Here is a 15649-nt window from a genome sequence, read left to right as displayed (position 1 = left end):
TTGTACATAGGGTCACTGTGAGTCACAGGCGACTCGACGGCACATAACAGCAACAACAACCATATTTTCTTTCCCTCCCTCCCTCCACTTATGTAATTACACACATTTCATTCATGTACATTTTGTTTTCTACAATAATTTGGGTGCATTGTGTTTTATATGATGCATGACTATTGATCTGTTATCTCCCATTTCAAGTCCCCCTTGCATTTTACCTCTTTTCTCATCCCCTCCCCCACTAATCTCTGCTGTTCTATTGATTTACTCTCCCTTCTTCCATACCCCTTCTCCCCTTTTCCTTTGAAACAAATATCTGTATCTTTTTCTTATTTGCTGATTGTCATAGCCGTATTGTCTTTATCTGAATTCTTGCCAAGTTGATCCTCTCTTGCCTTATTCCTTGTAGTGTTCTTTGTCTAAACTCATTACATTTCTATTCTCCCCTCCCCCTCCAATTACCCTCCTGTTATCACATCTTATGCAGTATTTGTCCTTTTGTGACTGAGCTGTTTCACTGAACATAATGCTCTCCAGGGTCTCTCATCTTGTACAGCCATATTTTCTAATGCACAATTGTTCCTCTGTTTCCAACTTTTGCATTCCAGTCATCTAGTATTAGTGCATCTTGGTTGCATGTTCAATTTAAGACTGCTGAAGTCAGTAGAAATCTTTATCTATGGTTGTAGTGTTCGGTGAGTATATTTAAATAATAGTTGTATTAATTTATTTTCATTGTTTTTGGACGTTATATTACTGACAACATTGGTACTTCAGTATAGGTCTTGTACTGTTGATTTTGATGGTGAGTTCAACACTATTCTGTTTGATATTCTTGGTATACGAGATCATATGATTATCTAATTAAGAATGACCTGTACTAGTCAATCTCAGCTCATTAGTGCCTAGGAAGTGTTGCTTGTTAGGCCCTTAACATTTAATTTTTTACAAGTTCCAATTCTATTTCATTCATTCATGTTCTAATTACTAATGGATGTCTGCTGTGCTTCCTTTTAGTCTTGCCACATCAGCACATGAATGTCCTTTTGGGTGAAAGCATTAACTATATCCAAGTCATTTTACATTAAGGAGGAGACTAAGGAGGCAGCTCTGTAGCATTTTGAGTTCTTTCCAACCTGTGGAGCTTGTCTTCTGGCAGCGTATTGAATGTTGTTCTGCTCCTATTTATAGGTTTCTCTGAGGCTTGTTAGTTCAGAGGTGGGTAATCAGGCCTGCCTCTTAGGTTGGAAGCTCTGCTGAAACCTGTCCTTCATTGGTTACAGCTGCTAGTGTTTGAAATACCAATGGCATAACTTCTAATATCACAGTAATGATGAGTTACCATAGTATGGTGACAGTAAACTAACAGATGAGTGGTAGGTCATTCAGAGTACAAAATTTTAACTCTTTGCTATATAATCCTTACTGTGTGACCTGATAGCCAAGTCAAGAACCTTTCTGAGCCTTTTCTTCAAGGATTAATAAATCCAGTCTTTTACAGAGGAAATAAGCCTTTTATTGGTTTGGGGCCACCTTTGTGAAGCAGTTGGATTCTGGGATGTAGATTGTTTGGATTTAATTGACAGTTGAAGAAACTATTTGGCTTACAAAAATAAGGCACCAGGAATCAGTGGGATACCAGTTGACTTATTTCAATTGACTTATTTAACAGATGCAGCCTTGGATGCGCTCATCAGCCTATGCCAGAAAATTTGGAGGACAACTATCTGGCCAAAGAATTGGAAGAGGTCCATATTTGTTCCCATTCCCAAGGAAGATGAATGTGCAAACTGAATGTGGAAACCATTGAACAGTATCATTAATACCACATGCAAGCACAATGCTGCTAAAGAGCAAAAATGTCCAGAACAGTACATAGATGGGTAACTGCCAGAAGTTCAGCAGGATTTAGAAGAGGCTGTGGCAGTAGGGATAGCATTGCTGATGTCAGATGGATCCTGGCTAAAAGTAAGGAAAACCAGAAGAAAGTCTGTTTGTGTTTTATTGACTGTACAGTGGCGTTTGTCTCTCTGGATCATAACAAGCTATGACTGACATTGAGAGGAATCCTATACCTGGACCCAGGAGGCTGTTGTGTGAACAGAGCAGGGAAACATGGCACGGTTTAAAATTAAGAGAGTATGTCAGGGTTGTATTTTCTCTACTTACCTATTTAATCTATATGCTGGGCAAATTACTCAGGAAGCCAAACTCTGTGAAGAGAAATGTGGCATCAGCAGTGGCATCAAGACTCATCAATAACTGCTTTGTGCAGATGACACAACCTTTGCTGAAAGTGAGGAGGACTTGAAGCACTTTTTGCAGAAGATCAAGGAATACAAACTTTATTAAGGATTGCATCTCAGTGTCAAAACAAATATTCTTACCACTGGACTGTTAGGCAGAAGATAGGAGAAGAGATTAAACCTGTCAACAACTTCATCTTACTTGGATTCACAATTAACACATCTGGAACTAGTAGTCAGGAAATAAGGGGACACATTATACTCAGAGAGTCTACAGTTAGGGACCTCTCCAAATTATTGAGGAGTAATGATGTCGGTTTGAGGAACAATGTGCGTCTGATTCAGGCCATGGACTTTTCTAATCACTTGTTTTGAATCTGAGAGCTGGGCAGTGAATAGAGAGGACAGAAGAATTGATGCCTTTGAGCTGTGGTGTGGAGAAGAGTATTGAACATCCCATTGATGGACGACAAAAGAACAAACGAATAAGCCTTGGAGAGGGTACAGCCAGGGTGCTCTTTGTAGGCAAGGATGATGAAGCTTTGCATCACACACTTGGGCATGTTACTAGGAGAGGCTATTCATTGGAGAGGGACGTGATACTTGGGAGGGTGGAAGGTCAGTAAAGGAAAGGAAGACCCTCAATCAGGTGGATTGACACAGTGGCTGCTGCAGTGGGCTCTAGTGTGTGTCAGGAAGTGTGAAGATACCACAGGATAGGATAGGGTTCAGATAGGGTCTCTATGAATTGTATTTGACTAAAAGGCACCTATCAAGAGAAACCCTAGTCTCCAAGATTAGCACCAATGGAGTCCTTGCTAAAGTTTACTGACCAGTTCTGTTATTAGCCACACACACATTTCACAGAGATTTGTTATTTAGGTTAGCAATAACTCCCTTTAATTGTGTATTTTAATTAAATTTTACATTTAGTGTTTATGTTGTTTTTATGTACCATCAAGTCACCTGTGATTCAGAGCAAAGACCCTGTGTATAACAGCTCTGAACCCTGCCCTCTCCTCTCACTGAATTCGATGCACCTAATCCCATCACCCCAGGTATCGTGTCAATCCATGTTGTCCTTTGCTGTCCCTCAACCCTTTCAAGCATAATGTCCTTCACCAAGGACTGGTCCCTCCTGTCCAGATGCCCTAATATATAAAACATAGTTTCAAATTCCCTGCCTCCAAGGAGACACTTGGTTTCACCATCTCCAAGACCAGATCTATTTGTTCTCCTGGCTGTCCATGCTATGTTCAGTACTCTTATCCAACAACACAGATCAAAAGCATCAGTTCTCCTGTCATCCTTAGTCATTGTCCAGCTCTCTGATGCATAGCATGTAATTATGAAGACCATGGCCTGGATCAAGGGCACCTTAGTCTCTAGACTGGCACCATTGCTCCTCAGCAGTCTGGAGCGGTCCCTGACAGCAAACTTAGCCAGTGCAGTTTGTCTTTTGATTTCCTGACTTCTGGTGCCCAGAGTGTTGATTGTGAAGCTGAGCAAGCTGAAATTAACAACCTCAATCTCACTCATCTCCATTCGTAATGGTATTGTCAGTTGGCCCATTGGTGATAAATTTTGTCTTGATGTATATCTTCAATCCATATTGAAGACTACAGTCCTTGACTTTCTGCAGCAAGTATTTCAGGGGCTTCTTAGTTTTCAGCAAGCAAGATTGTATCATCTTTGTAACACAGGTTGTTGATGAGTCATCCTCTGGGCTTGATGCCACATCCCTCCTCATAAAGTCCAGCCTCTGAAATTATCTGTTCTGCATATAGATTGAAAGGATGAAATGTGGAGATAGGATGCATCCCTGACACACTCCTAAGTTTGAACCATGCAGTGTTTCCTTGCTCTGTTCTGAGGGCTGCCTCCCAGTCCAAGTATAGGTTTTGTATGAGCACAGTCATGTGTCCTGGGATTCCCATTCTTCTCAAGGTTAGCCACATTTTGTTGCTACCAACAGTCAGATGCCTTTGCATAGTCTATGAAGCACAGATAGACATTCCTCTGGTTCTCTTTGCTTTCAGCCAAGATCCATCTGACATTGGCAGTAATGTCTCTGGTGCCATGGCATCTTCAAAATCCAACTTATATTTTTGGTAGTTTTCTGTTAATGTACTGTTCCAGTCTTTTTTTTTCTTTTTTCATAATCTTCAGCAAGAGTTTACTTGTGTGTGATATTAGTAATATTGTTTGATGATTTCCACACACTATCGGATACCCCTTTTATTGATATGAATAAATACATATCTTTTCCAGTCAGTTGTACAAGTAGTTGTCCTCCAGATTTCTTGGCACAAGCTGGTGAGCACATCCAGGGCAGCATCTGTTTGCTGAAATAATGTCAGGTGGTAAGTCGTCAATCCTGGGGCCTTGGTTTTTTTGCCAATTACTTCAGAGCAACTTAAACTTTTTCATCACCATTGTCTCTTGATCATCTGTTGTGTCATGAAATTGTTCTATGTCAACCAGTTCTTTTTGGTACTGTGATTCTGTATTTTTCTATCTCCTTCTAATGCTTCCTGGATCGTTTATATTCTGCCCATAGCATTCTTCAGTATTGCAACTCAAGGCTTGAATTTGTTCTTCAGTTCCTTGAGCTTAAGAAATGCTGAGCTAGTCCGACTTTCTTGGTTCTCTGACTATAGCTCTTTGCACATTTCATTATAATACTTTGTCTTCCCATGCTGCCCTTTGAAATCTTTTGTTCAGCTCCTAAACTTCTTGATTGCTTTGTTTTGCTTTGCTTTGGCTTTTTGGCGCTCTAGTGCAGTTTTCTGAGTCTCATCTGACTTCCATCTTGGTCTTTTCCTCCTCTATTTTTGTAAAGACTTTTTGCATTTTTCATGGATGATATTCTTGGTATTCTCTCACAGCTCATCTGGTCTTCAGTCATTAGTGTCCAAGGCCTCAAACCTCTTCCTGAGATGGTTTTGACATTCAGGTGGGATAGACTCAGGGTTGAATTTTAGTTTTCTTTGGATTTGATTTAACCTTCTTTAGCTTTTATTTGAACTTGTATATGAGTAGTTGATGATCTGTTCCACAATCAGCACCAGGCCTAGTTTTCGCAGCTGATATTGAGCTGCTCAAATGATTGCTCTTATAGATGTAATCAGTCTGGTTTCTATTCATACCATCAAGTGACATCCATGTCTCTCATTTGTGTTTATAAGATTTAAGCAGTGATTGTATAGATTGATTGTATAAATTGTATAGAATTCTATCATTTTATCTTCAGCCTCATTTCAGTCCATTTTTCCAATTAGTGATCCTCCTTCCCTATTCCCAGCTTTTTCATTCCAATCACTTCATTTTCCTTTCTCATAATGCTGTGTGATTTCTCAGACTACTGGTACAACGTCTTAGTAAGAGTAATTATGAATCACTTCAAATGTCATTGCACCAACTCTGGTCATTTATCGCTTTCCACCCTCTTTTCATATTAAAAAAAGCTTGGGTACTTATTAAACGTCAGTGTGTTCAGAAAAGATAGTATGTGTGACTGTTAATGAAACATCATGTTACTTGCCAAAAAGGAAAAGTAGCTGTAATAAAAAGGCAGTATGAACACAGCTATCTGTTACTATATTTTAGCAGGTGTTAAGGACTGTTATGTGCCATTGAATCAACTATGACCCATTGCAATCCTGTGAATGACGTCTCTGAACCTTGCCCTGAACCAGCCTGACCAACTGTGACACATCTGGCCTCATTGCCATGGTCATTCAGTCAGTCCATCTTCAGCCAGGGTCGTCTTTTCTGCCCTGACCTTTTGTTTACCCTTCCAAACATTCTGTCTTCCTGGCAACATGCCTATAGTATTTGAAAGGGAGTTTCATAATCCTTCCCTTCAAGAAGCAACCTGGTTTCACCCTCTCCAGAACAGACCTGTTTATTTTTTTAGCATCCATGCATAATATATTCAGTACTCTTCTCCAGTATCACAACTCAAAATTATCAGTTTTTCTGACATACTTAGTCATTGTTCAGCTGTCAGATGCATAGCAAGCACCAGCTCTATTGATATAATCAAGAGATTGGAAAGACTAAGAATTTATAATTGCTGCTTTTAAATCTGGTATTTATACCCATATTTGGATTCCACCTGAAATCATCTGAATGGGTTAAATACTTTCAGAAAGTCTGTGCTTCTGTTTTCTGTTCTGTTTTGATTATGTAATCAACAGCAAATCTTTAAGTAACAATTTCAAACAACACTCATTACTATCACTTAGAATCAGCTCATAGCTTACCCTCTTTTGGGTTTTCCAGCCATAAATTGCATAGTAGAGAATTACCATATTTCTCCTAATGAGCGACAGGTTGATTCAGACTACCAGCTGCTGCTGCTGCTGTTATGTGCCGTCGAGTCGCCTGCGACTCATAGCGACCCTATGTACAACAGCCCTAAACTCCACTCTGTCCTGTGCCAATCGCACTGTCTCTGACACTCCCATCCCAGTTATCCCAGTCACTGAATCAGTCCACCTCATAGAGGGCCTTCCTCTCCTGCGCCGTCCCTCCACCCTCCCAGAGAAGTTGTTATTTAGGTTAACAGTAACTCCCTTTAATCGTCTTTTTTAATCAGATTTTACATTTAGCATCTTTTTAAAAAAATTAAGTCATCTATAGTGTGAGAATCACCTGTTTATTTGTATGGAAGTTTTTGAGTGTGCCAGGCCTTGATTGGGTATTTTGAATGCAACACATACTGTACCCCCCTTGTGTATCTTCTAATCAGATCTGACTGGCACAGGAGGAGATTTCCCCTCTTTCTCCAGTGGAGCATCTGCTGGATTTGAACCACACGCCTTCTGAATTGTAGAGCAGCTTCTTGCCACTAGACCACCAGAGCTCCCTTGCACCTAGAATTTTTAACAGAAATTATAAATAATAAATACAAGGGACTCGACACACCGAGTGACTGCTATTATTATTACTACTACCTTATCTTAAAAACCTATTTTTGGCAAGATTTAAGGTATCACTTGCATCAGACAGACTTGAAGATAGTAGAATTCAGCACAGCAAAAAAGTGTGTGCATGTTACTAAGGGTTGGTAAGGGAGGCACAAATGTGGCAGGTACTGAGGTCTGAGTCCCAAAGACCAGCCTAAACAGAAGAGATCAGTGGGAATCTGAGGCAGTTTGAGTGGTACCATGTTAAGTCCTGTTTGCCTCTAATGGGCCGGTGGGCACTGGGTGCTCACTGTGGTACGCGTCCTAAGACAAGCAGTACTTAACCTTGCTGGTTTCTTTTTAAAAAAAAAAACCAATTCTGACCCTTCTAAATAAAGCCAATATAATTTTTAAACAAATCCCAGACAATTAAGTCTGAAAAATACATCAATAGTATATAAAATTAATATAAAGTTATTTTGGTAATTCAGCATATACATTTTACAAACAGGTTATTAAAATCTTCCACAAATTCAGAAAGCTGCTTTCCAAAATAACCTTTTAAAAACATAAATATATCTGTAAGGTATATAAATGCTAACTGGTATTCCAGATTTCTTGTCAAAATTATAAATATTTTAACTTTATTGTATTGTGTGTGTGTGTGTTAATTTTAATGAACATTTACAGAGATTTTGGATTTCCATTCATTGCACTTTTCTCCCCGCCCGTAGTGTACTGAACTACATTTTTAAGACATTTTTCTTCTGGGATTAGAATTTACCTATTGTTACAAATAAAAGTTTTTTATGAAATTACCAAAGTAACAGGTTTCCTAAAGAAATTAGGATTCAACTTCTCACCTTTTTGACTGACAGTAGAAAACTGGGCATTTTATGTGAATTTAAACCCTTGAGATTTATTTGGTTTCATTTCCTTATCATCATGGAAAGTATGTCTCTTTCTGTTTTCAATGGGTAATTTTTTTCCATATTGTTCATGATTGACTTACAGTTATGTTATTACTAGCATAGAAATGGTCCCCGAGGATACTAACTGAATTAGCTTTTATCTTTCTTTCATTGTGCGTTTATGAAGAAATTAGTAACCCTCCCTTGATCTGTGCTAAAATACTAGCAGTTTTACCTTCCTTTGTTTTTCATCATCTTTAAGAACTGGTAAATAAAAATTTTTACCAACCTGAAGGAATAGATTTTCTCAATGAAAATCAGTAGAGTAATAACATTCAAGTTTGTATGTAGAACTTTTTCTGAGCTAAGGTTTTTGTTATGGGTTGAGCAGAGCCTTCTTAGATATGTTACTAAAAGAATGAGAAAGCAGACAAATTAAGTATAATCAAAGTTGAAAATAAAGATATGTCTTCAATATGGTGCAACCAGAGTCGTCCTTGAAGGCAAAGATGAGGAATGTTCATCTGACACACTTTGGGCAAGTTGCTAGGAGAAGCTATTCCTTGGAGAAGGATACCATGCTTGGGAAGGTGGAGGAATGGTGAGAGGAAGACCCTCAGCCAGGTAGACTGACACAGGGTGACTGCAGCAGTGGGCTCAAGTGTGTCAGGGATTGTGAGGATGGCACAGGCTAAGATACAATTCAAATTTACTGTTCATAGAGTTACTATGAGTCATACTTGACTCGGCGGCACCTAACAGCAACAAACACCATCACCTTGTCCTGTGGGAACTTTGGTGACCTAGTGGTAAGAAACTGCCCTTCAAATTCACTATCTGCTCTGTGGGAGAAAGATAGGCAGTCTCCTCCTGTACTTTTTACTGCCTCTGAAAATTTGTTGGAGGATTGACTATGGGTCATCCCTACACACAGTGACACCACCACAACCACCACAACCACCACCCTGGTCCTATGCCGTAACTGGTATTTAAACAGTTGTCATCTGTAGGATTTTCACTGAATGATTTTAGAAATTGCTGGACCTTTCTTCCTAGTCTATCATAATATGGAAACTTTGCTAAAACCTATTCAGCATTTGCCACAATTTACAAACTTCTAACCAATTTTAGCTTCACTTGAGGTATGTATATCAGGAATTAAAGTAAGTTTCCCTATGTGGAAGGCGAGGTGAAAATTCTGCCACTGGAACAATTAGGATATCTATAATTAAAAGTATTGGCAAAGATTAGACTTCCTCTAACATTGCTTTTGGGAGTATAAAATAGTGCGCTTTGGAAAACTATGTGACAGTTCTGTAAAGGGTTAAGCCTAGTTACCATATGACCCATCATTTTAAAAAAAAAAATACCTTCACATAACAACTTGTACATGAGTGTTCATTATTTGTTACAGAAAGTTCCAAATGAATAGATAAGTCCATCGAAGCTGTAGATTAGTGATGGTCTAGAGCTGAGGGAGCAGTTCCTTCCCATAAAGATTTAGATTATGCATTGCCCACAAGTTCGAACCAACTCATATGTTAGCCTCAAGCAGATGTTTTCAGAGGCCATAAATTGCATGGTAGTATATTGCTCAACTTTCTGCCTCAGAGCAGCTGTTAAGATTCAGACTCTTTTACCTTTTTGGTGGTAGGACAGCTCACTGGGTCACCATGAGTTGGAATCGGTTCTAAAGCACTGAGTTTGGATTTTGCACTAGTGGAAGAGAATAGTTTGGTTACAGTGTCATTCTCATTAATGTCATGAGACATCATGCAAGAATGGTTGCCCTTTAAACTGAATCAAGCCTCAGTTCACAGCAACAACAAAAAATACCTATCAGTTCTTTCTTAGCCTTTACTCATTCTAAATTTTCATTGAACATGTTAACTTATGCTTTAATCCATTTATCTTCACAAATTCAGAGTCCCTTCTGTCTTCATCTATTCTTCCTCTTTTGATTTTTCTCTCTTCCCTATGAAAGGCTGCAGCATCAATAAATCCATTGATTTCATGTCAAAATAATTTTAAAAACAAAGATGGACTCAACAGTAGTGAGTTTGGTTTTAGGATTTGAGGAAGTAGAAATAGAAAATGTCTGCAAACAAGAACAGTTTCTTTTTAGAGTGATAAAAATATTCTAAAATTAGATTGTAGTAATGGTTGCACAGTTAAAAATAAGCTAAAGACCAATGAATTTGAAACTTTTAATGAGTAAATTAATTAGATAGTATGCTGATTTTAAAAATAGTAACTAATATGGTTATGAAGTTGCTAAGCTAATATGTAACCTAAATTTAGAACTTTGAATAGGGAAAAATTACTTTATAATCTGCATATATTCTGAAATCTGTATTCTTGCTATTTTTCAGAAAGGAGAAGATGAATATTCAAATGTTGATGCCATTGTTGTATCAGTGGGTGTTGATGAAGAAATTGTTTATGCCAAATCAACTGCCTTACAGGTGAGAAATAAACAGCTAGTTTAGCCCTGACGGATCGTTGAAGTACCTGTTACATTGGCTAATACAGTACCCACAGATCACATTTTTTTTAAAAAGTTCATTCGAGATCCAGGCCTTTTTCCATATACTCTGCCATTCATATGGTATAGTCCTCATGTTTTTAGTACCTGCAGCTCCATCTGTATGCATTCCAAGCAAAAAGATGGAGAAAGTTATGAAAATAAAAGACTTCTTTTTAGGAGTTCACTGTGCTACCCATTGCATGACAGAGCCAAAGACTTCCTTTTAAAGAGACTGGTTTAAGTCTCACAAGGCTTCCACTTAGTTACTATTAAAATTTTATAATCTTATTTAGCAGCAAGGAAGGATGGAAAATAATCTTTGCGGGGCAATATGCCAGCTAAAAATCATGAATATTTTGGGGAGCTCTGGTGGCCTAGTGGCAAGGAGCTGCAACTACTATCCCAGAGGCGCACAGTTCGAATCCACCAGATGATCTTCAGGGTGAAGGAGGGACAATCTCCTCCTGTACCAGTCAGATCTGATTTGACGGTACACGCACACAAAAATAATTTTAAAATAAAATCATGAATATTTTGAGAAAGAAAAATAATTGGTAGGCACCAAGCTGTCTTTGAGTTTGAAGAATGCTCAGTTCTTTTGGGTGTTACCCTAGCCCTTACCTTTTATGTTTCTACTCTGTTAAGCAATGATAAATTGATATTTATATAAGTTACCCAAATGACTTTATAGCTTTTATTATAAAATATTTCCCACCTATGAAAGTAGAGAGAATTAGATTAAACCCATATGCCCATCATCTAGTTCCAATAAACAAGTAACTCCTGGTCCGATTTATTACATTCATACTCATGTTTCTGAATCTGATGTTATTTTGAAGCTGATATTAGCAGATACCTTATCTACAAATATTCCATTGTGAATCCATTCATTGTTTTATCTGTAAATACTGTTGTCTTTTTCTATAGACATGGCTCTTTGGTTATGAGCTAACCGATACCATCATGGTCTTCTGTGATGATAAAATCATCTTTATGGCCAGTAAGAAAAAAGTGGAATTCTTGAAACAGATTGCCAACACCAAGGGCAATGAGAATGCCAATGGAGCGCCCGCCATCACACTTCTGATACGAGAAAAGGTCAGGACAAATAACGAATATGTCATAAATGTGGATGAGTGTTTAGAAGTGGCACTCGGAAATACCATGTAGGAACTTAAGCAAGAAGATTCTAGCATGCTATGGATATAATTGCGAAGTTCATTCACAAGTCTTTGTCCTTAAGATAAAGAACGGTCAGTAACTCTTATCAGGGAAAATGAAGGGACTGAGGAATTTTAGTAGACACTATCCATTTGCAAGGACACTAGCAGTGGATTTCCCCCCCCCAAGATGAGAGTGACCTTAAATACCATTTCTAGTTGTTTATCAAATGTGTATTTTTTTTATTGTATTGTCTACCTGACTTAAGGACTTTCTCTGAGAGTATTAATTACCCAGTGCTTGAATTTCTTAGCTTTTCCTGAAGAGAATGAATAGTCTTGTTAACTTACTTAAGCATATGAATATGGCCAAACATTCGTTGGGACACATTTCACATTTCTAAAACTAATTCACCATTTCTTTTATGTGACACTGATAGAATGAAAGTAATAAGAGCAGCTTTGACAAAATGATTGAAGCAATTAAAGAAAGCAAGAATGGAAAGAAGATTGGGGTGTTCAGCAAAGACAAATTCCCTGGAGAGTTCATGAAGAGCTGGAATGACTGCCTCAACAAAGAGGGCTTTGACAAAGTAAGAAAACTGGAAACAGGTGGAGGGTTGAGAAGACTAAAGTGTGACAGAGTTCCATAACCAACAGTGCAGGGAATTTGTTTTGCAAAAACTATGTTCATTTTCATTTCGGTTTTTTCAATCTCTTTTGTCAGAACATTGAAATCTTTCTACTTTTCAGCTGGTAATAGGATATTCAAGAGATAGTCCAACTCATTCAGGGGGGAAATCTTGTCTGAAAATAATTTGGTTTTTCTCTCTGGTTGTGTAATCCACAGGGAATTCCTCTGCTAGCTCAAAAACCATGTCTCTTTTGTGGTTCAGATGTAGCAGTGGCTCTACAGGAGAAAGATTTGGCAGTCTCCTCGGTACTGAGTTACCAACTTGATGGCATTGAGTTTGAGTTTTCCTTTGTTCTTGCTTTCCATGTATCTTTCCTCTTTAGCCTTTACAGACTTCTAAAAAAGCCTTTACAGACTTCTAAAAAAGGACATTTACATTTATTATAGTTAATTTGAAGAATTATGTGAAGAATTACAAGGGAAAGCATATTTTATATACTCATTCATTCAAAGAAATGGCTAGATATTCCATAAACTAATGATGAATAGTTTGTTGAATAACCAAATATTATGACAGTATTTAAATGGAAAAAGATGAATGTCTTTAGAAGTTGTATATTTGCATATTAGAAACTTTTATCACTTTGATTGCAGATAGACATCAGTGCCGTGGTGGCTTATACCATTGCAGTAAAGGAGGACGGAGAACTCAACTTAATGAAGAAGGCAGCCAGTATCACTTCTGAAGTCTTCAACAAATTTTTCAAGGAAAGAGTCATGGAAATAGTTGACGCAGATGAGGTAAATGGGGGGGAAGGATAATCTCTTTGCTGTTTTAATGAAGCAGAAATAAGCCTTTCCCTATGATTTTTGGGAAGGTTTTGTTGTTGGCTTCCTTTAACGTTAAACCTTTGGTACATACATTAATGGTGTCTAATTGTGCTGTACCTTCTGTGAGTAATGTTCAACCTAAAGGCACCTAATATCAACAGCATTGTTGACCATGGATTACAGAAAGAAATAACAAATCTCTCCTGGCAAAAGTACAGCCAGTACACTCCTTAAAAACACAGATGATGTGACTTGTCTTATCGACTCAGTGGCACCTAACAGTAACAACTTTGGGTCTGCTGTCAGGAAAGCCAGTCACTAAAGAGAGATGTCATGCTTGGAAAAACATAGTCATCAAAGAGAAGAACACCCTTAAGGAGATGGATTAATCAGTGACTGAAATAGTAGGCTTTGTTATGTGCCGTCCCGTATGTACTACAGCTCTAAACTCTCCTCTGTCTTGAGCCAATTTCACTGTCTGACACACCTGCCCCCGTTACCCCAGTTATCCAATAGTAGACTTTAGTGTAGCAGAAATTGTGAAAATAGCTCAGGATCAAGCTGGGTTTTTGTTGAACATAGAACAGCTATGAGTGAGAGCCAACTCGGCAACCGACTACGCTAACAATATACCATGTTTTCTTAAGCCTAGACAGTATTTGACTTGAGAAATATTTGCTTGTCAGTTTTCCTATTAGATGCAAGCTAGTCTATGTATAACAATATTATTTACCTCTGTGCCTTCAATATGAATTACATCTCAACTTTTTTTTCTTTCTTTTTGTTATGTTTTAATTGCCACTTTAATTAAGCTTTACAGAGAAGTTAGGTATTCATTCATTCATTGTTGCACATTTTCCTCCTCCCTCGCTTTTCTCTTCCGCAGTCTACTTTGTCACACACCTCTTGTTCCAGATTACATCTCAACTTTAATAAAACAAAAATCCTCACAACTAGACCAATAGAAAACACCGTGTTAGGGGGAGAAAAATTCAAGTATTGTCAATAATTTCTTTTTACTTAAATTCAGTTAGCACACCCATAGTAGTAGTTGCCATGTGCCCTCAAGTCTTTACAACTCATAGCAACCCTGTGACCAATGATTGGAAAACTTGCCCTACCCTGTGCCGTCCTCACCATCTCCAGCATACTCAAGCCCATTGTTAAAGCCACTGTATCAGTCCATCTGGTTGAGCATTTCCCCCTTTTTTATATTTCTTACTGTCAACCTTTCCTACCAAGATGACACCTTCCAAGGACTGACCCCTCTTGAAAACAACATGGCAGGGAATGTGAGACAAAAGTTTCACCATCCCTTCCTCTAAGGAGCACCCTAGTTGCATTTCCTCCAAGCCAGACTTACTTGTTCATTCTTCTAGCAGTCCCTGAGGATATTAGGTATTCTTCAGCAGCACCACAATTCAATGGCAATAATTCTTCCTTTGTCTTCCTCAGTTGTGTAACTTTTCATATGCCTATGAAGCAATTAAAAATAAGGGAGCTCTGGTGGCCTCGTGACAAGAAGCGGCACTGCAATCCCAGAGGTGTGCAGTTCGAATCCACCAGATGCTCTGATAGAGAAGGAGGGACTATCTCTTCTTATACCAGTCAGATCTGATTTGATGGTACACCCCAAAAAAAAAAAAAAATAAAAATTTAAAAAATAAAATCATGACTTGGGTTAGTCTTTTTCTTTTTTTAATTGTGATTTTAATGAAAGTTTAGAACAAGGTTGAGTTTTCGTTCATTCATTCATTGTTGTACATTTTCCTCCCTCCTGCCTCCCCTCCCCTTCTCCCAGCCCACTTTTGCAGTATCCCTCTTGTTCCTAGTTGTTGTCATATGTATGTTGCCTAATCATATATTTCTTTTAGACAGTTCTTTCCCTTATCTGTTCCAATGCAGTATTCATTATCTGTCTATCCATTGTTGTCCTATCCAACAACCCCCCCCATGTCAGTCCAGTTTTATAACTGCAGTGTCTTTAAACTGACATCATTGTTCTTTACACTTAAATCATTATTTTGGTGAGGTCTTTAATGACACATTCTCCAAATGCAACGTACCATTTTGATTTCTTAACTGTTACTATCCTGCATAATGGTGGTGAAGCCAAGTAAAATGAAGTTGACGAAACCTTCAAACTTTTTGCCATCCATCAGCGTACAACCTATTGATCCAGTGGTGAAAATTTATTTTTCTTCATTTTAGGATGTAATCCGTATTAAAGGCTGTTGTTGTTTGTTGTTATGTGCCGTCGAGTCGCTTGCGACTCATAGCGACCCTATGTACAACAGCCCTAAACTCCGCTCTGTCCTGTGCTAATCGCACTGTCTCTGACACTCCCGTCCCAATTATCCCAGTCACTGAATCAATCCACCTCATTAGAGGGCCTTCCTCTCCTGCGCTGTCCCTCCACCCTCCCAAGCA

At 38.4% G+C, this 15649-nt stretch overlaps 1 protein-coding gene across 1 annotated transcript in view; it reads left to right on the top strand.

The window, feature by feature from the left end:
* SUPT16H (suppressor of Ty 16 homolog (S. cerevisiae)) overlaps nucleotides 1-15649 on the top strand; it is a 63341-nt gene that overhangs the window by 14517 nt on the left and 33175 nt on the right. Inside the window, exons 2-5 of the mRNA XM_006883113.1 lie at nucleotides 10440-10532; nucleotides 11522-11692; nucleotides 12195-12347; nucleotides 13043-13189. Coding sequence (XP_006883175.1) covers nucleotides 10440-10532; nucleotides 11522-11692; nucleotides 12195-12347; nucleotides 13043-13189 — 564 coding nt within the window. The remainder of the gene's footprint in view (nucleotides 1-10439; nucleotides 10533-11521; nucleotides 11693-12194; nucleotides 12348-13042; nucleotides 13190-15649) is intronic.

The sequence above is a fragment of the Elephantulus edwardii genome, unplaced genomic scaffold, assembly GCF_000299155.1.
Source record: "Elephantulus edwardii isolate Elephantulus edwardi_28Jun2011 unplaced genomic scaffold, EleEdw1.0 scaffold00026, whole genome shotgun sequence".
NCBI classification, from domain to species: Eukaryota; Metazoa; Chordata; class Mammalia; order Macroscelidea; family Macroscelididae; genus Elephantulus; species Elephantulus edwardii.
Note: the sequence above shows the minus strand (reverse complement) of the source record. Positions and strands in the feature narration are given on the sequence as shown.